Source organism: Plasmodium sp. gorilla clade G2, assembly GCF_900097015.1.
Source record: "Plasmodium sp. gorilla clade G2 genome assembly, chromosome: 14".
NCBI lineage: Eukaryota > Apicomplexa > Aconoidasida > Haemosporida > Plasmodiidae > Plasmodium > Plasmodium adleri (nom. inval.).
The window spans coordinates 591,143-617,500 of NC_041706.1; the positions used below are offsets into that span (position 1 = coordinate 591,143).

Genomic DNA, 26,358 nt, shown 5'->3' on the forward strand with positions numbered 1-26,358 from the left:
TACTTATGAATATATATACAAGCATTATAAAAAAAAAATTTTAACTTTTTGTCAAGTTCTTTTTTATATTTTTTTTTCTTGAATATTTCATTATGCTTAAATAAATTTAACCTTTAAAAAATAAAAAGAAAAAAATACTGCACGCAAATAAAAATTGAAGAAAAATATGATAAGTAGAAAAAAGTTGAAAAAAAAAAAAAAAAAACAAAAGAAAGATAGAAGGGAAAGGAATGAAAAAAAATAGTAGCCGAACAAAAAAATATACAAAAATAATAAAAAAATATATTTTTACAAAATTGTAATATTATATCTACATATATATTATTGCATGGGTTTCATAAAATATTATAGAAGGTAAAAGAATATGTCAAATATGTATATATATTATATAAAGTAACTTACAAAATATATATAAAAAGAATTTAAATAATATATATATATATATATATGTATTATTAAATATTAGAAGAAAAGAAAACATTTGTAAAAAGATAAAAAAAAAAAAAAAAAAGTGAAAATAAATTAAAATAAAAAAAATACAAGCATAAATTAAAATTAATCATCTGTTGCTTAAAAAATCATTTCACATATATGTGATATATATTGATATATATAGTAATAGAACATAAATTATAATTTAATTTTATTTATATTTAAAAAAAAAAAAAAAAAAGTGGATATCTATACATCGAAAATATATTATTTACACACATGTTGAAATTAAAATGGTATTTTATCTTGTATTGTTTTAAATAATATATACATGTTTATATAAAGTTATAAAAATTCATATCTGTCTTCATGTGGTTAAAATAGACCTAAATCCTTTTTTTATTTTTTTTTGCTTAAAGAATAGTTTAATGCATAAAACGAAAGAAAAGAAATACATTAAAAATAAATAAAATAAACCCTTAATTAAATATATTAAATCATACGAAAATATTTTTTAATAAATTATTCGGTATCATATTTCGATTCATAAGGTACACAAAATAAATTTTATTCTGATATATAAAGATCTATTTTAAATTATATAAAAGAACGTATATATATATATATATATATACATATTGCCTATAGATGGTTTTAATATGTGTTTTATTACTTTTTTTTTTTTTTTTTTTTCTTTAATTTTCATCATATTATTAACACTTTATGAAGGAAAAACATACATATTAAGATAATATGTTAAGAATAAAAAGAAGTTATTAATTTTTTTGTTCCTAACTAATTAATATTCATTTATTCATTAAAAACGTTTAATGATACTTTTACAAACATTCAACATTTCTATAAATCTGCAAAAATATAATTTCCTTTTTTTAAATTTTCATCTTATAGTATTCTCATAAGATTTATAAAATGAAGTACTTAATCGGTATTTATTTATTTATTTATTTATTTTTTTGAATTAAAAGAAGAACAAAATTACATTATATTATATATAATAAAATTACATATATATAAATGAAATGACATATTATATTTCATAAAAATATTAAATAAAAATTTTTTAATATTTTTTGGTAATATAAATTCATATAAGAAATATATGGTAATAAATTTAGAGCTTTCTAATTATTTTTATTTATTTGTTTTCTTTCCATAATTTTGTATATATATTAAAAGAAAATATTTTTAATATATAATTCTTTTCTACATAAATAAACATATATATATATATATATATATATATATATATATATATATATATGTACTTATTTTTAAATTTATACTATATACTATAATAATTTATTTAATAATATATTTAAACATTTTCCTTTTTATTTTTTTTGCCAACCCTCCCTTTATTAATTTAATGTAAAAAAAAATAAAACTGTTCACTACTTTTTTAATTAAATTTTATTTCTTTATTTTTAATATGAATATAAAAAAATTGAAAATATAATTAAATATATTTATTATATATATATATATATAACTTATTTGTTGTATGATGTTGAAACTTTCTAACTTTTTTATTCATTTATAATCTTATTTGTAATATATATATATATATATTTTTTAAGTGTTGAATAATAATAAAAAAAAAAAAAAAAGTAATATATATATATATATATATATTATGAATAAAATTAGAGCTTAATTTTATATGATATGTTATGTTTGTCATCCTACCTTTTGAACAACTCCTTGAAATTATTTAAAAACAATATAGTAACAATGAAAGTAAATAAAGGGTTTTATAATAATATAATAAATAATAGCAAGTCGACAAAAATTATAAAAAATGTAAGTGATGGAATAAGTAAAAAGAATCATGGAAAGAGGAATATAAGTACTTCAAAAGTACAGAAGGGAAATAAAATGAATATGATATTATATAAAAAGCATGGTCAACATCTTTTAAAAAATCCAGGTATTTTAGATAAAATCATATATGCATCAAAAATAAAAAGCTCAGATATAGTATTAGAAATTGGATGTGGTACAGGGAATTTAACTGTTAAATTGTTACCACTAGCTAAAAAAGTTATAACAATAGATATTGATTCAAGAATGATAAGTGAAGTAAAAAAAAGATGTCTTTATGAAGGATATAATAATTTAGAAGTATATGAAGGGGATGCTATAAAAACGGTATTTCCTAAATTTGACGTTTGTACAGCTAATATTCCATATAAAATATCAAGTCCACTTATTTTTAAATTAATATCACATAGACCATTATTCAAATGTGCTGTTTTAATGTTTCAGAAAGAATTTGCAGAAAGAATGTTAGCTAATGTTGGAGATAGTAATTATAGTAGATTAACTATTAATGTAAAATTATTCTGTAAAGTTACAAAAGTTTGTAATGTCAATAGAAGTAGTTTTAACCCTCCTCCAAAAGTCGATAGTGTTATTGTTAAACTTGTACCAAAAGAAAGTAGTTTCTTAACAAATTTTGATGAATGGGATAATTTATTAAGAATATGTTTCAGTAGAAAGAGAAAAACACTTCATGCTATCTTTAAAAGAAATGCAGTTCTTAATATGTTAGAACATAATTATAAAAACTGGTGCACATTAAATAAACAAATACCCGTAAACTTTCCATTTAAAAAATATTGTTTAGATGTTTTAGAACATTTGGATATGTGCGAAAAGAGAAGTATAAATCTAGATGAAAATGATTTTCTTAAATTGTTATTAGAATTTAATAAAAAAGGTATACATTTCTTTAATATTTCAAATGTTAAAAATAATGACATGACTAATATCTTTCTCGATGACGATATGAATGATTCCGATCAAAATATAGATGATTGATAATATGATAATTATAGGTTTCACAATACATAAAATTGTAGCCCATAAATATAAATATATATATATATATATATATATATATATATATATATTTATACAATCTTATTAATTTTCACACATTTATTATGTTATAATTTATTTTAAAAATAATCTTATCCTTCAAAAAAAAAAGGATAAAATATTTTATTAATTTATATAGTATATGTATATTTTCAATTTGTTTAATTAGACATTTTAATAATATGTATATATAAGAATGTGGACAAATATATTATTTTATTTTTTTTTTCATTTTATTTATTGATTTATTTTTATTCAATTTTTTTTTATGTGCTAATTTTAAACTATATTATAAAATAACAAACAAATGGTATAAAAAAAAAATTATATATAATAAAATTATGGTTTATAAAAAAAAAAAAAAAAAAATAAAATTAACGGTATGTATTTATTATATGTATAATTTATTATATTGTTATAATACTGAAAAAAAAAAAAAAAAATAAATAATAATATAAAATAAAATAAATTTACTCAAACACTGATCCTTTTACCATGTTCCTAACATTTTAGATTTACAACAAGAAGATTCATCATGAATTTTTTTACAATTTAAAGAACAGGTATATCTTACAAAAGAAGTAGGTTTATGTTCAAAACATTTTAAGCATTTATATTTCCCTTCAAATCCACAAACTGTACAAAGTTTTCTTTTTACCAGTGAGGTATTTCCAGCATTCACTTTTGTCCAGCAATAAGTTTTCGTTCTACATAAGGAATAATATATATATATATATATATATATATATATATAATATATATGTTTTATATAATATATTTTAATATGTATATAAAACCTTTATTCATAAATTATTAACTGTAGTGTCATGTTTTATTAATATAATTCTTCTTTCATATGTTCAACATATATTTAATATATATATATATTATATGCAAATGTACATATTAATAATATCTTACTTAAATGCATCCTCTTCATCTTGTGCTAATATTAAATTAATATCCACTTTTTCTCTTTGTTTAAATTTAGTAGAAACATTTCTATTTATGGGAATATTAGTATTAGCTATTTCAATATCATCATCGTCATCATCACTATCTGATCCCTTTTTCCTTTTTCTTTTTTTTATCACTTTAACATTTTTTTCCTTTTTTAAGTTTTTATCCAGTGGTCTTCTTCCCATTTAAAATTATAATTCATATAAAATTATTAAACAAGAAAAATTTAGGTTATATGAAAATAATTATGAAACAAATAACAAAAATTCCATGACTTTTTTGTCTTCTAAAAAATTATAAAATAGAAAAATTTGTTTATACAAATATAAATATAAATATAAAAATATATATAATATAGTAGTAAAAAACAAAATAGATATATAACATATGATATTCCTTATACAATTAAATAATTTTTTTTTGGAAAAAAGAAAAAAAAAAAAAAAAAAAAAAAAATTTATATATATAATACATAAATGTATATTATATAAATAATTATTTTAAAAAAGAAAAAAGAATTTTTTTTTTTTAAACGGTACTATAATTTTTTTCATTTATATATTCTTATTTAATCGTTATTTCTCCTTTCCTATTTTTCCCCTACAAACATTATATATATAATATATACTTTTTTTAAGATATTGTAATGTATAATATATTATTATAGTTAATATATTCCTTTTTGCGTTTGATTAATCAATATTTTTATATTAATATTTTATATAAAGATTTAATATATTTATTTTTTTTTAATCAATAAATTATTTCTTTTATAAAAAAATATGACAGTATCAAAAAAATTATATTGTTTTCTCTGGTAATATATTTTTATACCAAAATATTTCTTTTTTTTTTTCTTTTCTTTCCTTCTTTCTTCCTTTTTGTGTGTATATTTGTATTAATTTTAATAGGTCTTTTACAAAAAATATTAAAAATTAAAAAAAAAAAAAAAAAAAATACTACAATATATATATATATATATATATATATATATATATTAGCTGTATATCATATAATCAAAAGTTATCCATCAGTATGTTCCTTCTTTTTTCTTTATCTTTATCTTTTTCTACAAATGTATTATAATACATATATTTGTCTTTTATTATAAGAAAGTACATATATATATATATATATTTCCTAATTATTAAAATTATATTTTTACGTATTATTATCCTCCTTGAGATATAATAAAAATTTGAAATATAATAACTCATATAATGGTCGGGAATTTTCTATCCATTATAATATATATATATATGAAAAAAGATATAGATAAAATATAAGAAAAGAAAAAAATAATAAAACATAATAAAATGAATGTTCAAAAAATTGTAACCTTTTGTTTCGCTATATCTTATTTATTATATTGTCATATTATATGGAATGGATGTTATAACATTTATTCCAGTTCTGAAGATGAAGTATATAACTTATTATATTATAGAAAAAAAGAACCTAAAACAGTAAAATTAGAAATAAGGAATAAGTTAAAGATAAAAGATATCCAAAAGGTTTATGTCAAAAAAACACCATGTCCTGTTTTACCTAGACCAATTAGTATAATAATTTGAAAATATAACAAATATATAGTTGTAGAATTAAAACAAAAATTTAATGAAAGAAATATATATAGGAAAAATATACACATATATATATATATATATATATATATACTAGTTTCTTTTATTTCTTTTTTTTAATTTATATTCCTTATTCATTTAGAATCCATTTTTCATTTAAACTGGTTTAGAAAGTCACCTGATTTAATACCCATAAGTATACAGTTATATTCTATGTTTGACGAAAAAAATAATTTCCTAGGTTTTGTCCTTCTATGTTCTGCAATTTTTACTATTATAGAATGGATTTATTTAGTGTCAGATAAAGAAATATACAAATAAAAACACACATATATATATTATATATATTATATATGTTTATTTCCTTTTGAATATATGATTTATTTACTATTATTACTTTTTCTTTTTTTATATTCAGCTATTTAGTAGGGTCATTACTATGGGACGGTGTTATTAAACCTATTTTTAAAATTCTCTATATGGGAATATCAGTATATTTGATAATAAGATTTAGTGTCCTCTTTTTACCTTACACGAAATCTTATTTTTCTCAAGAAAATTATAGATACCTATCGTCCTTCATTCTTCATTCTTATAATTTAATAACGAAGGTAAAGAACAACGTAATTCTTCACAATAATAATAATAATATATATATATATATATATATTTTTCATTTCTCAGATTTCCAAAGAATTTGGGAACGTATTCAATAAAGTTATTCAAGAAAATTCTATAGTAGAAAAAGAGCTATAAATATATATATATATATATATATATATATATATATATATATATATATTATACACTTATAACAAGTAACAATAATATTATACTTTCATTTTTTATATTAATGCGCCTAATATGCAAAAAGATTACATTTACTTTTGCTTCCTTTTTAATAAAATTTTTTAAGAACCTTTTCTATTAATTTATTTACTTTTTCTTGTAATCTTCAAAATGTTTGTTTCAAATATTAATATATCCTTTAAAAGATTTCGTGTTTATGTTTTTTTAAATATTCTTTTTAAATTTTTTCAAACATATATTATTTTTTAACTTATAATGTAAATACATAAAATTATAATACCTTTATCTATGAATCACAAAAAAAAAGGAAATATGGTAAATGAAAAATATAAAAAAAAAGAAAAAAAAAAAAAAAAAAAATTTTAAATATACATATATATAACATAATGTGAACACATAACCTTTTTTTTTATTTTTAAAAGAAAACAAAAAAAAATATAAAAACTAAAGACAATTACGTATAGACATATGTGCTTAAAAACAAAGGGTAAATATATATATATAAATTTATTTATATATACATTTTTTATTTATTTGCACTGTAAAACTATTCTTCTTTTTGCACATTTTTTGGTGGTGGGTTACTAATTGCTTGTATATGCTTATAAAAATTATACGAATTTTTAGCCATATAAAAAATAATTTTATTAATATATGATAAGGCCTGTGTATTTCCATTGTATACAAATGTAGATACTATAAATGCTACTGCAAAAAAAAGTGGTAAAATTACATTTAGTTTAAAGAACATTCTAATAAAAAATAAAATTTCATTCCATCCAAATAATAACAAGATAATCCAGAAAACTACAGGAATATTTTTTAGGCTCATCTTGGCTCCTGTTTCTTGAATATATTGAGCATCTCTACAAATTTCTTGAATTTTCCTTTTTGCTTTAATTTTTCCCTTTTCAATAATTTCATCTTTTATAAAATTATTAGGTAAATAATCATCAATTAATTCAACTTTTATATTTTTTTGTAATATATCTATTATTAAGAATGCGTAATTTTTCGAATTAAGAAAAATCTTTTTTAATTCAACCATAGAAATATCTCTCCATTGTCTTGGTTGTTCATATTCATCATAATTAAAAACTGATTCAAATCTTTGTATAATAATATTAGCCAAATTTTCTGATATTTCATCTAATTTACTTTTTAAAGCGTCCATAATTTCATCTAAATAATAATTTTTTAATTCATTTACAAATATTTTATTTTGTAATTTATTATTAATTTCTTCATTTATCGTACTTTTATATACTTGGTTATTTTTAATTATATCTATTTTTTTTAAAGCATTTGTATAACATATCTCATCATTAACCTCATTGTTATTATTTATATTTTGAAAACTACCTTTTACATTTGTAAGTGAAAAAGAAAATTTATTATTATGACTTTCATCATTTTTAGATAAATTAGCATCATCTTCATCATTATTATACATCATGTCATCATCATCATCATCATATATATTTGAATTTTTGTCATTTGAACCTTTAAGGTTTATAAAACATTTAGTTAAATTTATATGAATACTATCTTGTAAATTTAGAACCAGCTGTACTGTATTATTCCAATATTCTTCTGTATTTTTTGTTGTAAGAAGATATGTGTCCATATTTTTAAAACTATTTTTTATGATTTGTCTTGTTTTATTTAATAATATACCACATTGTACATTTCTAATACGGTTAGAATCTTTATATATAGAAGTCGATAATACACTCAAAGAAGGTTTATAATTAAAGTGATGCGTTGTAATATTATTATTATCATCATTTTTTATGCTTTTATCCTTTTTTATGTTGTCATCAGTTTTTATGTTGTCATAATTTTTCATATTTGTCCTTATTTCGATATTTGATTTTTCATAATTTTCATAAAAGTTACAAAGCGTAAAATATTCCAATTTATCTGAATTATATAAAAAGTTTGACCATAAATGTAAACACTTATCTTGATTATTATTTAATAGATCTCTTTTTACATCTTCATTAGATGTATTTTTATTATGTTCTTTTATTGTTTTTAAATTGGAATCTCTAGAAAATGAAAACGTATTTTTCTCAATAGTACAAACTTTATACATATTACTTAATTCATTAAAAAATTTTGTACATAATGTTCTTTGAATATATTGTAAATTATTATCTACAATAGCTTGTAATTGTGTAAATAAATAATCTAATAATTCTTGTGATGTTCTTAAACAGATATTTTCTTTATATCTAGAAGCATCTTTAAAATAATCCTCTAAAGATTTTTCTATGATGTTTTTTTCAGCCCATTCTTTAAAATTTTCAATAACTTTATTATGTGATTCTATTGATTTTTCTTTTATTTCTTTACTTATATTATTTATAACATTATTTTTAATTTCTTGGCATCGAAATGTAGATAACATTTCTTTTTGGGATGGAATATCTAGTTGTGATTGTTTAACAATAGTATTCCATATATTATTACAGTAATGTGCAAAACCATCAGATGGTATATTTCTAGAATATTTAGATGGTCTTAAATGATTAATCCATTTATCTCTTAAATTATTTACATCTTTTAAAAAATCTTCTTTTTTTATTATACCGTGAGATAAACCAACTACTTCAATAATGAAATAATTATTAATATTTAATTTCTCAGCTTCTTTAGGTTTCTTCATTTCTTTCCATATTTTATTTATGTATTCATCTAATATTTTATTTTTTACTACTTCAATAGGAGCAAATTCTTCAAACCAATCTCTTACAGTAAATAATAATATTGTCTTTGGACTATTTTTTTCTTGTTGAAATAATTCAAGATTAACTTCCATAACGGTTTTTAATAAACCATAATTAGAAGCTGTAAAATTACCTAATGAATGATACCATAAATTTACTATAACACAATCTGCTAATGCTAAACAAAATAAAGCAGAACGATGTTCAAAAGTTAATCTGTTATCACCTCTTTCTTTAGAATCTGTACCTTCGACATCTAATATTAAGGTAGGTTTATTCTTTTTTTTTAATTTAAAAAATGAACTACTATTATTATTCTCATCATCAAATTTATCATAACTTAACCATAAACCTTTTGTTGTTTGACTATGTCCTTGTTTAGTATTCATCACATCAAAAGATGTCTTAAATAAATTATTTAATAAGGTACTTTTACCACTACTTTGACTACCTAACACAGCTATTACATTATAATTGAATCCTAAATCATTCAATTTATTATCAATCATCCATTCTTTTAAATCTTCCAATACATTGCCTTCATAATCTATTATCTGTGTTTTTTCGACACCCTTCTCCATTTTAAATTTAAGAAAAAACAAAAGAAAAAAGAAAAAAGAAAAAAAAAAAAAAGATATATAATAAAATATAATATTAAATATAATTCAAATGGATTATATAACCAACAAAAAATTCTTATCTTCTTTATTAGTTAATTTGTTTTTTTTAAACCATCACTTAAATGTTATAGTCCTTAATACATACATATATTCATGTTAGTAAAATATTGTAACCATTTAACAAATACAATTATCAATTTGTTCGTACGCGCAAAATATAAAGAATATATAAAATTAAATTAAATTAAAAAAAAAAAAAAAAAAAAAAAGGACGATTAACGTAAATGTTGTACTATAATTTGTATATTTATAAATGTATATAATAAATAAATATATATATTGCATATGTGTTCATTTTCTTTTTTTGAATAATCATAAAATTATTTATATGTAAAAAAAAAGATGTATAATTAAAATATATGTATATATATATATAAATATATATATATTATATTATATAATTATTTTCTTTTTTTTCTTTTTATTCATATGTATTATATATTATATTATAATTATCTCGTCTTTATATGTTATATTATTACATATTAATAACTTTTAACTTTTATATTTTTTAAATTGTTCTGGATGAAAAAATTTTAGAAAAAATAAAAAACAAAAACAAACAAAAAAAAAGAAAATATTTTTTATTTCGGAAAAATATGTAAAAAGCAAAATAAAAATATATTTTTTTTTTTTTTTTAGTAACAACAAGAGAATGCTGATTTTAAAAAAAATAATAAAAAAAAAAATCTATTTTGTAATTGCATAAATGCATATTTTGACTTCAAAAAGTAAGGTTTCTTCCATGATTCTTTGATAAATTTATTATAAATTTAATTAAATAAAAATATATATATATTTTTTTTTTAATTTTAATTTATTTTTACCAAAAAAAAAAAAAAAAAAAAAAAAAAATATTATATATATATTATATGATTTATATGTATTTTTTTATATATATGTAAGTATTTTATATATAATATATATACATAATATATAAAATATATAAATATATTTATATATATAGATTTTTACAAAAAATATATGAAGAACAAAAAAAAAATAAATTTTTTTTTCCTTAGTAAACATTAAAATATAATTATAAATATAATATATTTTTTTCATTTTTCATATTATGAAAAAAATAAAAAATTAATAATGAATAATAACTCTTTGATATAATTTAAAATAAAAAAAAAAGGGAAACCAATATAAAATGTTGTTTTTGGTTATACAAAATTTATTAGATATATGGTTCTCTCTTTAATATTTTTACAAAAATTTTTATTATTTCAATTAGGATATATGTATGTATATAATTATGTATTTTTGTATTCTTTGTATGAATAAATAAAAAGGCATTTTTTTAATTAAAGAATAAAATATAATCATTTCAATTGATGTATCCTATAATATGTACCATATTTTTTTTTTTTTTTTTCCTTCTTTCCTTTTCCTTTTCTCTTCGTTTTCTTTTTCTTTTTTTTCTAGTTCAACAGACTGTTGGGCAAAAAATAATATATTCTTCTTTATAAGCATTTTAAAAATTTTTTATCTCAAATTAATGATGTCCAATTAAAATAAATTAATTTAATTAAATGTTAAATAACTATATATATATATATATATATATATATATTATATAATTTTTGATGGAAGTAAGCATAAATATATATATATTCATTTTATTCACATAATGGAATATAAAATATTTAAATATTATATCATGAGCATTCAAAATGTAAAAAGAATAGATAATAAAATTATAAAAGATAAATTATATATTGCTAAAAAGAAAAGGTATATAAAATAATTAAATAAAATCAAATAATTATATATATATATATATATATATATATATATATATATTTTATGCATAATTTTTTTCTGTTGTAGTATACCTTCATTTTTTCCTTTTTGGTAATATATTTTTTTTATGCGAATTAATATTTGAGTGAATAAGAATTTTTAAATTGCTCATTTTTCTGAGTAAAATATTTTGAAGATGCAGTGTTTATTAAAGTTGAACTTAACGATAGAGATTTTCTATTTCTCAGATTAGTTCTGTTAATTTCTTCCCATGCTTTATTTACATTTAAAAAAGGAGATAAATCTGCATTTATGAAATTACATTTATAATTTTGGAAATGTATATTTTTTGAATAATGAACAAAATAATTATTATTAGTAGCATTAGCACCTGGATGTATAGTAAATTCTGGTTTTTGATTTATTTTTTTTAATTTATTATATTTTATATTTTGCATTTTTTGTTGAATAACATTAATTAAATTTTTTAAGGTCATAGGTATAAATTGTTCATTCTTTTTTTCTAGAATATTATATTTTAATTCCTTTTCTTTAAATTCAATAATAGCTTCAATTAAACAGTAAGTGAATACTCCATGACTAACAAGGATATAATTATCTTTTAATTTCTTATTTTTAATAACATCTTTTTGATCTACATTATTTAAATTCTGTTGAAAATCCTTAAAACCCTTTTCCCCATCATCATAATAAGATTTATCATTATTATTATCACTATAATCACTATCATTATCATTAATTCCTAATTTATTTACTTTTCCTTTCTCATGTAATTCATTTTGCTCATTATTTGTATTACTGAAAAACATTTTCATCATATTCAATGTAAAGTTGAAATTTTTCTCATAATTTGTTTTTTTAGATAAACTGTTGTTCTTATCTATTAATCCATTTGAACCTTTCCCATTTTTGTTTTCTTCTCTCATTTTCTTTTTGTTCATATTTTGGTAATCATCTTCACCTGTTTTATAAGATTCAGGTTTCTTTAGCTGAGATACCCTAGCAAATTCTATGATAGGAAATAATCCTTCTATAGAAATTTGTTCCCAGGTAGCTGCACATAAACAATAAGCTTTAGGTGCTACTGGTAAAGATGATATAGATTGTAATAAAGGATCTATCATTGCTGATGTGGATTCAACTTCTATTAATTTTGAATATCTTGATCTACAGAAATATTTCTTCATCGATGTATTGTTTAGTATAGTTATATCATATATTGCTTTATGCACTTTATTGGTTGGATTAGTTATAGGCCATATACCTTTTTGTTTGCATCCTTTAATATAAGATAAGGAATTTTCAGTTCCTGCAGGATCTAAGATAGTCTGTCCACCTGAACAATCTAAAATGATAGTCATTTGTGCACTTTCATTTATACTTAATAATAAATCTTTTAATTGAACAGCTGTTATTACATTATGTTCAGAAATTTTATTAAATGGATCTGAACATAAAAATGCTTCATCATATCCCTCTCCTTCCCATCCACTCATATTATCTACTTGTACACTTTTTCCAGCAAAATAAAATACATAAGAACCAAAGGGTACTGAATCTCTAACTAGCCAATTAACAGCCTTTAATATATTTACTCTTGTTGGCCATAAATTAAAATTCATTTTTTCAGAAGAAATGTCTACATTTTTAATATCAACATCTTTACATGAATTACAATTAAGTTCCTCTACATTAGTTTTCTTCAATGTAGTATATAATGCATTTGTATTAAATAAATCAAAAATGTTCTTCTTTTTTAATGGTTCATTATTTTTAACATTTACTTCTTCATCTACATTTATATAATTTTTTTTATTTATATCAAAATCTTCATATATATAAGCATTTGATGGTAAACTGTCAGTTAATAATAATATATTTTCGGGTAAGAAATCAAAATATTTTACTAAAGCTCTACAAAATACATAAGCATCATTCACAGAACCATATAGTCTACTTCGTTCTTCACTCACATAATTACAACCAACAACAACAGCTTTTTTAACAATATATTTACTATCAACTTCAGAAGTATAATTAAATGTACTCATAAGATTATCTTCTTTTTTTTCGGTTTTTTTTTTTTTGCTATTTTCTAACATGGATTTATTTTTCTTCAAACTCATGTTACGATAAGATACGGTACGATAAAATTTTGATGGGGTTTTGTTATAAGTATTTCTTAAATAATTATATATATCACTATTATTAATGGACTTACATTTTATAAGTTCTTTTTCTGTATACATTTCACTGTTTAAGTTGAGCTTAGTATTTTTAAATGGTAAATTTGAATTTGATTGCCTATGTAGGGGTGGAATTATAGTTGTATATTTATCTTCATATAGGTCGAATTTGGGTATTCCTTTAGAATTTAAGATGACATTTGAAAATTCTTGTCGTTTTATATTTGTAGGTATTTTTACATTTGTAGGTGTTTTTACATTTGTAGATATTTTTATATTTGTAGGTGTTTTAAAATTTATAGGTGCTTTTAAATTTGTAGGTGCTTTTATATTTGTAGGTACTTTTATATTTGTAGGTGCTTTTATATTTGTAGGTACTTTTATATTTGTAGGTGCTTTTATATTTGTAGGTACTTTTATATTTGTAGGTCTTTTTATATTAGGTTCCAAATTAAGATTAGATTTTATATTATGTGAAATCTTTGAGATACTTTTTTCCTTATGTACAGTTGGTATTTTTATTACAGAATAATTTCTGTTACTATACAAAAGATGTTGATTAATTTGATTATTTGACATACCATTATTATTCATAATATAGTTCAGATCATTTCTTGATGATAATAATCCAAGGGCATTAGGTCTAGTACTATTTAATGATTTATTCTTATTTGAGTTAATATTTAAAATATTATTATTTATACCTTTACTAATAATAGTATTATTTATTAACTTAGCATTACTACTTGTTGTAATAATTATATTACTTTTTCTTATAGAATTATCTAATATAAATGGATTATTATTATTATTATTATTATCATTATTATTATTTGATGAATAATTACTATACGTTTTGTTATTTGCTTTACTACTACGTACTGTATTCACACTACATGATATTTCTCTTCTTAATATTTTATCTCTAGCCTTATCAGATATATAATTGTTAAAGAAATTTCTTTTATTGATCATCATGTTATTTATTGTCTCATTTTTTGATAATGATATAGGAGTAGTATTATTTGTCTTCCCCAAATTTTTTTTTCTTTTCTCTAATTCTACAAAATAATTATTTCTGAATCCATCATTTTCATCTTCCCTCATATCCATCCTTTTATTATTATCTATTATATTAATTCTTTCATCGTCAGAATTGTAAAAATTATTATTTATATTATCTATTTGTTGTGTGAATATATTATTTGACACATTTCTATTATCTGAATTGTAATTATTAATCAAATTATTATTTATTATATTATTATTCATTATGTCATTATTTTTTACATGATTTTTTATTATATCATTATTTATTGTATCATTATTTATTGTATCACTATTTATTATTTCATTAAATATTTTCCTCTTTAATTCTGTTTTATTATCAAAAATATCACCATGATGATTTTTTTTTAAGGATATGTCTCTATTCTTATTTTTTTCTAATTCGTCACTATATTGGTAATTATTTTTTACCCTATAATTATAATTGGTATCATTATTAATATTTCTATAAGGTACCTCATTCATATTTTTAATAGTCTTAAAAGCATTAATATATACTCCAGTGTTTTCATTTTTCTCTTGATTAATTTTTTTTTTAACATTTGAATGTAAATATTTATTCATATCTATTTCTGTATTATCCTTTTTCTTTTCTTCATCATCACCATCATAATCATTTTCAACATCATAATCATTTTCATCATTATCATCATCATAATCATTTTCATCATTATAATCATTTTCATCATTATAATCATTTTCATCATTATCATCATTTTGTGGAATATCTCTTTGATCTCTTCCGCTGTTCATTTTTTGTTGTGTTAATCTTTCTAATTTTTTTAGTTGGTTATGATAATAATATATATCTCGTCTGTTACTATTATTATAATAATTGTGTTCAATATTATTCATTCCATTTTTATCATATCTATTTTGGCTGTTACTCCTTTCTGTTCTTGAAAAGAGACTATCCTGAACACTGTTGTCATCTGAAACATTTTGACTAACGGAATAATTTTTAAATAAATATTTCCCATCTTTTGAAACATGCATATTATTAGGTATGTTTATATCTTCATATTTATTCATATTAGTATAAGAAGAAACATAATCAGAATATTCCTTTTTATTTGTATTTTGATATAATGTATTATCCTTTATATTATCCAAAGGGTAATTATGGGTAGAATTAATTCCATTTAAGAATTCAAAATTTGAATTAGAATCTACTTCAATATAAGTATTGTCACATGTCTTTTCATATAATTTGTTATTTATTCGAACATAATGTTTTTCATTAGTATATACTAAATATTCATTTGGATTATTAACCATATTATTATTATTATTATTATTTGGAATATCATCATTTGATTCTATACTATTCTTATAAGAAACGTTTTGATTAATATATTGTGAATCATCAAAATCACTATTTTGAACATTTGTATTATTTATATTATAACCTAAAAAATTAGGTATATCATTATATGTCATTGACTTTCTATAATCCTTTGTCAAATTAGACTCAATACTTTTTATTCTATATTCAGAACTATGAGTATTATAATTCGTTAAATTATTATTTTCTTTTTGTTTACTTGAAATATTACCACTAAAAAATTTACCATCATTTTTATTATTATCTTCATATTTATTCAATTGATCACTCATAATATTATCTGTATGAAATTTATGCGCACTATTTGTTTTAGTGTTACAGTATAAAGGTGATGATAAATCTTTTATATTATTCACATAATTGAAAATATTATTATTTTTATTTCCATGAGGATATCCTATATTTGATGAAACGTTATCTACTCCATGTTCACTATATTTACTATCATAATAAAAGTAATTATTACTATTAATATTATTATTATTATTATTACTCGTAACACTTTTAACGTCATCCTTTTTTGAAATAACGGAACCTAAAATATTTTCCCTCTTTTCATTTAATAAATCTTCTTTCTCCATAGTATAATTATATGGTACATATTTTACATATTGATCTTTATCATTCATGGTATGCTTCATATAACTATTATCGACATAATCTATATACCTATCATCAGTATCATCTATTTTTTTCTTTATATGTGAAAAAGTTTCTATTTTATTGGTTTCATCCCTTTGAGTATTATCTATATTTTTAACATGGGAAAGACGTTTATCCATTTTTCCTAAATCCAAATGGACATCTTCATCATTATAATAATCATTATTATTATTAGTGTGACTGTAATATTTTAGATAGGAAGTTGTTAATATATCATTATGTTTTTCATATTCATTTAAATGTTCATTATTTTCTATAATATTATGATTAACATGATCATATACTGGACTAGTTAATTTCAAAGGATCACATTCTTTATATATATTACATTTATTTGATTCATTTAGTTGGTTTATATAACATTCAATATCTTTTATATGATCTGAAAAATTATAACTCATATCATCATTTATTTTATGTTCCATCAAATCCATATTATTACGTTCATTATATATATTTGGTTTTATTTTTTTATCTCTGTTTTTAAAAATATAATTTTCTCCGTTATATTTATTTTCACTACCTAAATTAATTGTGTAAAATTCAGGTATATTTTTTTGTACATTTACTTCATCCTTTCCAGTTTGTATACTGCTACAATCGCCATTATTATTTATGTTATATAGGTTTTCTGCATGTGCATATATACTATTATTTTTATTATTATTATTATTATATTCTTTATGAAGATAGTTTAAATCACAAGTATTATTTTTTTTCAATATATTATGTGCATTCTTTTTTTCATTGCTACCTGTAATATTATTAGTAGAAGATTCTTTTACATATTTTTTTTTTAAACTCATAATTCTTTTTTTTCTTTCTACGTCATTATTTATGTTATTATCATCTTGAGTTATTTGTCCTCTATGTGTACTATATAGCTTTCTATTCGTATTATTATTTGACTCCTTTTTATTATTATGTAGAGTATATCTAGACATTGTTTGTGACCTGTCAGTATTATATCCCTTTGTACTAGAACTTTTCTTTACACTATTGCTTATGGAATATCTTGATATACTTTGTGCTTTATCCGTAGTAGTTTTTTTATTATTTACCTTTTTTGAAGTTATATTATTATTATCTATACTTTGTGTATGTTCTGTACTATATTTCTTGTTATTTAATTTTTTTGAATAATACATATTGTTAATATTATTATTATTGCTATTATTACTACATTTGTTTTCGTTAGCTACTTTTGTGTATGATTTAGTTCTATATGTAATACTAGGAACCTTAGGATTTATTTTTTTTATAACGTTATGGTTCCCAATATTTGTAGACATTGTCTGAAATCTTGCATTATTATAATCCTTGGTACCCATTTTTCTAATAATATTATCATTAATTTCCATGTTTCTTTCAGAATTTGATATATTTTCTATAATCGTACCTCTTGTATTAGATTTTTGCCTCACATTCTTGTTATAATGTATATTATGAGATGCCCCATCTTCTCTATCAGTATATGTATCCTTTTCATTAATCCTTTTTTTTATATTTTCAGTTTTGTTTTTTTTGTCTTTACTGAATATTTTACTAGCAATATCTTCTTCATTTATATATGTGTCTAACTTTTTTATATAATTATTATTTTTCGTTTCTGAAGGATCTTTTAGACTGGTAATTTTTCGGTTCATAGGAATATACTTTTCTTCGATTTTCTTTCTTCCCCTTGAACTTGCATTATTATAAACCATCTTTTTCTTTTTTTTCTTTTTTTTTTTTTATCACATAAAATACAAGATCAGAAATTAAAAGAACAGTATAAAATATTAATAAATCAAAATAAAATGAAATAAAAATAATAAATTAAAACAAAATAAATAAGTAATAAAATGAGTAATATATATATATATATATATATATATATACTTTTAGAAATGCTTAAATACACAAAAATCAAAATCAAAACATTATTCAAAGATAAAAATTAATATAACCAAGACAGTGCACTTTTCCATCTACATCATATATATAAATATATATAGTAATTTATGAAGGCCTATTAAAATGATATATATATATATATATATATATATATATATTTATATTCATAAAATCATATCTGTAATATAATAAAAGATACTATTTTTACTATATAATATATATCTTAATGGTAATATAATATATGACATCAAAAGTGAAAAAAATAAAATACAATAATAAAGTAAAATTATATGTTATAACATACAAAAATGTGTAGATATATACACTATTTATTTTCTATATAACTCATCTAAAATATATATATTAGAATAATCTATAGTTTATATTTTTCAATGCATATAAGTGCGCAATAAATTAAAGATCTCATATATGCTTTTTATAATACTATACAAGTATTAAACAATATGGAGATCAAAATGAATAAATAAAGAAAAATATATATGTTGATAAAATCAAATATCGGAATTTTGGTCTTGTTATATATATATATATAATAAATAAATAAATTTGATAACAAAGAAAAAAAATAATATAATAAAAGAAAATATATATTTTATCAAAAGAATAAAATTTTGGTATACATCGGTTTTAAAATAATTATTAATATGAAATTTAAATTTGTTAAAAATTATGTTCTTAATATTTTATTTTATATTAAATAAATAAATATATATATATATATATATATATATATAATTTAACATATGCCATAATACATAATTATACTGATGTGTATTTCCTTTTATTTTATATGTTTCTTTAATTCATTTATTTTCTTCCTTCTTATTCCTTTTCTTGTTCCTTTATTTAAAATTTTTTTTTATTATGTATATATTATATATGTTTTTTACCTACTGTACTATTTTTGAGCTCACGAATAAAAAAAGAAAAAAGAAAATAAAAAAAGTTACTGATATAATTTCTTCATTCCTTCTGGAAATTCATTATTATTTAGTCTTATATATAATATATATATATATATATATATATATATATATAATAATAATAATACAATATATATATATATTTATTTATTCACCTTTGTGTGTGTGTATTGATATTTATTAAATTTCTGTTGTGAGATAAGATCAATGTATAGTTTTACACTTTTATCAATGCCTATATATATATATATATATATTTATATTATATTCATTATGTTATATTATTTTTTATTTAATTTTTTTTTTTCCTTTTTAAAATAAAATTCTGATTCTTTTGAATGTGCACTAGTTATTTTATTATAATATGTCCGTATTCTTACAGATCATTTTTTTTCTTTTTTTCTTTAAATTATTTTAAAAGAATTTTATGAATGCTTTTGCACTATACCATATAAAAAAGTAGCATCATTTTAATATGTTTTGACTTCCTAAGAACATAAAAAAAAAAAAAAAAAATTTTATAAAGGAATTTAAATATGTAAAAATATAAGGATTATATACCTATTTATAAATTTAAATTATATATCTCCTGTTATATTCCAAAATATATATATATATATATATATGATATGTATTAAATAAAAATTATTTTAACCTTATATTGATATATATTATATATAATATATTATTATTAGAATCCTAAAAAATTGTTAAAAGTTAGCTACAAAACATATATTTAAATATATATATATATTTATTTATTTATCTTTTTTTGAATAAAATTGGGATGGTTCAATAAATTTAAAAATATATGAAACGAAAATTTTTTTCTATCTCAAAATGTCAAGTCTTCTAAATATGTGAAATATATTTTAAAAGTGTATTACATTTTTGTATAGAAACTGTGAATATATAATTATGCTCTTATTAAATAATAATAATTCAAATGAAGAATATAATAAACACATTTTTACCTTATTATAAGCATAACAACAATTTAACATTAAATGTAACACTAAAAAAGAAAGTAAGGTTTTTAATTTTTTATCTAGATCGTTTTGTGTATTCTCCAATACTTCATATATTGTTAAGAAACAAAAATGTTAAGGAACAAAATGTAATCAAGAAAATATATAAAGAGAAAATTTTAAACAAATTGCATTTGCAATTTAACATGGATAAAAATGATGAAAAGGATGATATTAAATGTTCAAAATATATTTATAAAAATTCTTTTGAATATAAGGAAAAAATGAATGATAAAATTTGTAATATAAAAAATGATAAAATAAATTATAAAGACGATATAGAAATAAATGCTTTATGGCCAGAGAGAATATCTTACGTACAACCTTTTGAAGTAAAAAATAATTTAGAAAAGGATAAGTTTAATGTTATATATATTGGACATATGAGTATTTTAATACAAACATCGAAATATAATATATTAATAGATCCTGTATTATCAAATAGAATTGGTTTTTATAATATTTTAGGTGTCAAAAGAATAATAAAACCAGGTATAAGTTTTGAACATTTACCCAGTATTGATTTTATTTTATTAAGTAATAATAGATATGATACTATGGATAAAAAAACATTAAAAAATATAATATTAAGAGATAATAGTATTGTTATTGGAGGTATGAATATAAGAAGATATTTATTGAAAAGGAATTTCCCAGTTGTTTATCCTTTAAATTGGTTTAATAAATTAAGTTTTGAAAATTTATCTTTTTATTATTTACCAACCTTATCAAATAGTCATAGATTTCTTATTGATAAAAATGTATACTTACCAGGATCTTTTTTAATACATGATTCATCCACAAATGCTACAATTTTTTATAGTGGTCATTCTGGTTATTCTAATCACTTTTTACAAATTAAAAACTATGTTAATAATGTTGTACTCAAAAAGAATAATCATATAGATTTATCTATATTGCCTATTGGTATATACAAACCTCATTCTTTATACAATAATTTTCACATGTCCCCAAAGGAAGCCTTACAGGTGATTACATAAAAAAAAAAAAAATAAATACATAATGATATGTCATCAAATAAATAAAATATATATATATATATATATATATATATATATATATATATATATTATATATTTTATTTATTTATTTTTTTTATTTGTAGAGCCATTTTGATTTAAGTAGTAAACAATCATTAGGAATTGGAACTGATGTTTTTTGCTTAGGGGGAGAACAATATAAAGAAGCCACAAATGAACTGACACATATATTAGATTCTTATCAAAAGAAAAATAACAATAAAATTATGTTTGGTACATTACAACCAGGAGAAAATTTGATTATATAATATTAACATGTTAAAGTTAAAAGCATCAAAAATAATAATATATATATGTGAATATATAAAATGAATATGTGTACATATTTCAATGTTTATTGTTATATATATATATATATATATATATATATATGTATATATATGTTTTTTTTTTTTTTTTGTAATTTTTTTATATTTATTCATAAGCAGTTGCTAAAGCTTTGAAACATAATTTTTTTCTTTTATTGTATTCCTTTTCCTTTCCTATAATATCTGTATTCATTTTTTCTAAGTTATCTTTTATTTTCTAAATGAATAAAATGATACATAAAATATTTTGATAATATATATATCTGTTTATATATACATAATAATTAGTTTTTATATTATTTTTTTATTCTATGTATTACAATTTAGAAATATATAAATATTATAATAAAAATTTTCATATATGTGTATTTATATACCTTCATAAAAATTTGACTTTTATTTAATATTTCATTCGTCGAAAATATGGACTTGCCTTCATCATATATTTTTTTTACATCACTTTTATTAACATTAATTTTTCTCATACTTTCAATGAGTATCTACAAATATATTTGTAATGTAAATATGCATATATAATTTATATTTACCCTGAAAATATAAATTCTATTAATTATTTAATATATATATTTTATTTGTTTATTTATTTTGGATAAAACTATACGTTCATTTCTTTGCATAACAGGTTTATTTCTTTTTCTGTGTTAAAAATTATACTTTTTTTTTTCTTTGCATATTTTTTATTTAATTCTTCCCTTCGAATTTTCTGCTTCTAAAAATATATATATATATATATATATATATTTTTAATGTATAGTTTATTTATTATGTTTTTTTTTTTTTTTATCACATTTGTATATTTTAATATTATAATAAAATATATACCTCTATCAAGCTTTTTATCATGTTGTCGATTTCGTTGAGGGATTCAGAAAAGCTCTTCTTCAAATTTATTTTAAACTTTTCTTTTTTTTCTTTGTGGCAAGAAATTATTTTTTCAATTATCATTTCGGTGTCGCTGTCCTTTTCCGCACACATTTGATTTTTTATCTTAATCTGTATAATAAAAAAAAAAAAAAATTATACTTAAAGTATACATACATACATATATATATATATATATTTTTATTTGTACAACTTGAATAAATTTAATTTATATACCATTCTAAATTTATCATCTTCTGTATATATTTTAGTATCCTTTTTATTAGCATATTCGTTTATATAATTTATGTCTTCTATGGATTTATTATATTTTACTATTTCCTCATTACATATATTTTTTCTCTTTTTTTCTTCTATATAAACAGAATTTAATTGATTAAGAACAATTGTGATCATTTTATTATTTTTACAATATAATAATATGTAGATATCATTCCTTTAACAATCGGACATATTATATCTATATGTTTATTTATATATAGTATTATTTTCTTATTATTATATTTTAACCTTCCTGCTTTAGAATTTCTGCTCTTTTTCTTGACTTGTTTTTTATATTTTTTTCGCTATAAAAAAAAATAATCGGTTTATGATATTGTTTTGTTAATATCTACACAATTATATATATATATATATTATAGTCAGACTTTACTATTCAATACTAGTTTTGTAATTTAATTTCAATTAATATAAATGAAGGTCTTATTTTTATAATAAGACTGATATTTGTAGAAGTAATTTAGTGTCCTTTGCTTTTTTTTTTTTTTTTTTTTTTTTTCTTCAAAGTAAATACCTTATATTTCTTTCAAGAGAAATGTCATTGAAATAATTTAAGGGTTCATTAATTTTATCAAACGATTTGTCGTCCTCCTTAAAATACACAAATATACATATATATGTATATATTTATATAAACATTATTTTTTTTTTCTTTCTTTCTTAATAATACCTGATCGTCTGTTCGATGATTTTGATCATCATTGTATTTTTTATTATATTTAATTGATTTGAGAATAATTTGTTCACGCTTCTTTTTTTCGTTCTTCAATTTTATGTTTAATCTTAAGGAAAAAAACATATATATTTGTATATCATTATAAATAATAATTTCTTTCTTTTATTCTTTTTTTATTCTTTTTTTATTCTTTTTTTTTTATTATTTTTTTTTATTTTGTAGTTTACGTGTCCATAAGTTTAGTCAATAAATTTTTGATTTCTTTGGAGCCCCTTTTTATATCCAAAGACAATTTAAATTTGCTAATTATCTCATGATCAATGGAATTTTTAATGTCCTCACCCCTGTATATATTTTTTTTAATTTTTTGATAATTTTTTTTTTTTTTTTCATTAAATGCAAAATAAAGTTATCAAAGAAAAACGAAATAAAAAAAATAAGCAACAATAACAATAATTAATGTATTATATATTTGAAAAATCATACCATAGATAAAATATATTTGTTTGATCAACTATAGCTTTACATTCTAATTCTAAAAGATTTTTATTTTTGATATTAATGGATGTTATATGATAGTAAGGAATTTCTATTTTACACTTTTCATTTTCCTCTTCATTATCCTGATGAAAAATATATATATATATATATATTATAATTATTATAAAAATATTCAGTTATATATTCAATTTTTTCTATTACATAATACAAGAATATGGAACACCTCCCGACATAACAAAGCAGATAACTTTTTGTAACTGATTTGTTGTTGGTATTTATAACAAAGGTACCTTTTACAACAATTTAATATAATAAAATAAAATAATAAATATAAAAATATTATTTTGATATCATCAATTTATGTATATAATAATATGTTAATATATATTATGCTTTATCAAAATAACCATTTTCCATGACAATTTTGTTGTCAATATAATATTCTTCCTTCAACCAATTTATACATTCTTCATCAAATTTAATAATTTTAAAGTTTCTTAATTTTTCAACAGATTCTAAACTTATACGAAAATTCTTTAAATTAAATGTACTAGTATCTATTCTTCTAAAAGATCTCCACAAAAATTCTGTATATGATACTTTCAATTCTATATCATTTTCAATTTTGATGGTTTCAAACATTTTCTTGGTTACGCTCATTCTATAATAATATATCAATTATGTATATTGAAAATTTATATATAGAAAAAAAAAAAAAAAAAAAAAAAAAAAAAAAAAAAAAGTATATTTTAAATATGTGTAAATAAATAAATTTATATATATATATATATATATATATATATATATATTTTTAACTATTCAATATTACAATTCATTTGTGAAAGAAGATTCTATTTTTTTTCTCATGCTAGAATTGTTAAAATTTAAAAATGAACTAATTAAGGAACACAAATGTCTTCTTAGACAATTAAAACTAAAGAATGTTGTCAAATTATCATTTTGATAATTTGTATACAATATTAATTTACTAAAAATATATTCACAGAATTTTATCGATGTGTCTAAATCGACATTGATGTTTTTTCTTTCTTCAATTCTATTTTCTAATATAACTTTAAAAAGATAATATGTAAAAGCAAATTTGTTAATAATAAATATAAACATAAAGAAATGAATGTATAAATATATATATATATATATATTTATATGTATATGTTTGTATTACTAATTTTATCGACGACCTCCCATACTACTGACGATGAAAAACAGTCATCATATTTTTCAAACAAGTAATTTAATATTTCAATTAAACAATTTACATGTTGGCTATTTATATTTTCTAGAAAAAAATGATAAAATTAATAAAATATATAAATAATTTATTGTATTTGTCTTCTATTATAAACAATATAATATTTTTATAATATTTCTTTTATTAATATATTAAAAAATATTATATTGAACCTGCACTCTCACATAACTGTTTTAATTTTCTTGTTTTTAATAAAATCGTGTCTTTGTTTAATTCCTTTATATTATATAAATTAGAACTCATTTTTTAAATTTTTTATTTTATAATAAGAAGATTTTCTAAATATATATATATATTATAATATCCGTTATTTAATTTTTAATTTCCGTATAAAATATTAAATGAAAAACAAATTACAC

General features: G+C 19.0%; 7 protein-coding genes across 7 annotated transcripts; 3 read left to right on the forward strand and 4 right to left on the reverse strand.

The window, feature by feature from the left end:
* Positions 1–2,118: 2,118 nt before the first annotated feature.
* Positions 2,119–3,273, forward strand: PADL01_1415500 (small subunit rRNA dimethylase, putative; the record flags this gene model as incomplete). Its single annotated transcript, XM_028684435.1, has 1 exon — positions 2,119–3,273. One exon carries the CDS (start codon positions 2,119–2,121, stop codon positions 3,271–3,273), a length of 1,155 nt encoding a protein of 384 aa, XP_028540514.1.
* Positions 3,274–3,823: 550 nt separating this feature from the next.
* On the reverse strand, positions 3,824–4,478 carry PADL01_1415600 (zinc finger protein, putative; the record flags this gene model as incomplete). Its single annotated transcript, XM_028684437.1, has 2 exons — positions 3,824–4,040; positions 4,255–4,478. The coding sequence occupies 2 exons, from the start codon at positions 4,476–4,478 to the stop codon at positions 3,824–3,826; spliced, it is 441 nt and encodes a 146-aa protein (XP_028540515.1).
* Positions 4,479–5,609: 1,131 nt separating this feature from the next.
* PADL01_1415700 (conserved Plasmodium protein, unknown function) lies at positions 5,610–6,632 on the forward strand (the record flags this gene model as incomplete). Its single annotated transcript, XM_028684438.1, has 4 exons — positions 5,610–5,853; positions 6,019–6,172; positions 6,295–6,487; positions 6,561–6,632. 4 exons carry the CDS (start codon positions 5,610–5,612, stop codon positions 6,630–6,632), a joined length of 663 nt encoding a protein of 220 aa, XP_028540516.1.
* Positions 6,633–7,233: 601 nt separating this feature from the next.
* On the reverse strand, positions 7,234–9,999 carry PADL01_1415800 (root hair defective 3 GTP-binding protein (RHD3) homolog, putative; the record flags this gene model as incomplete). Its single annotated transcript, XM_028684439.1, has 1 exon — positions 7,234–9,999. One exon carries the CDS (start codon positions 9,997–9,999, stop codon positions 7,234–7,236), a length of 2,766 nt encoding a protein of 921 aa, XP_028540517.1.
* Positions 10,000–11,981: 1,982 nt separating this feature from the next.
* Positions 11,982–18,836, reverse strand: PADL01_1415900 (metacaspase-like protein; the record flags this gene model as incomplete). The annotated part of the gene is made up of 1 exon (XM_028684440.1): positions 11,982–18,836. One exon carries the CDS (start codon positions 18,834–18,836, stop codon positions 11,982–11,984), a length of 6,855 nt encoding a protein of 2,284 aa, XP_028540518.1.
* A 2,080-nt stretch (positions 18,837–20,916) lies between these two features.
* Positions 20,917–22,307, forward strand: PADL01_1416000 (conserved protein, unknown function; the record flags this gene model as incomplete). Its single annotated transcript, XM_028684441.1, has 2 exons — positions 20,917–21,987; positions 22,125–22,307. 2 exons carry the CDS (start codon positions 20,917–20,919, stop codon positions 22,305–22,307), a joined length of 1,254 nt encoding a protein of 417 aa, XP_028540519.1.
* Positions 22,308–22,473: 166 nt separating this feature from the next.
* On the reverse strand, positions 22,474–26,242 carry PADL01_1416100 (conserved Plasmodium protein, unknown function; the record flags this gene model as incomplete). The annotated part of the gene is made up of 15 exons (XM_028684442.1): positions 22,474–22,584; positions 22,745–22,867; positions 22,990–23,097; positions 23,211–23,375; positions 23,487–23,623; positions 23,781–23,836; positions 24,064–24,140; positions 24,220–24,331; positions 24,453–24,569; positions 24,712–24,848; positions 24,928–25,016; positions 25,134–25,387; positions 25,556–25,799; positions 25,913–26,026; positions 26,152–26,242. The coding sequence occupies 15 exons, from the start codon at positions 26,240–26,242 to the stop codon at positions 22,474–22,476; spliced, it is 1,935 nt and encodes a 644-aa protein (XP_028540520.1).
* Positions 26,243–26,358: the final 116 nt, after the last annotated feature.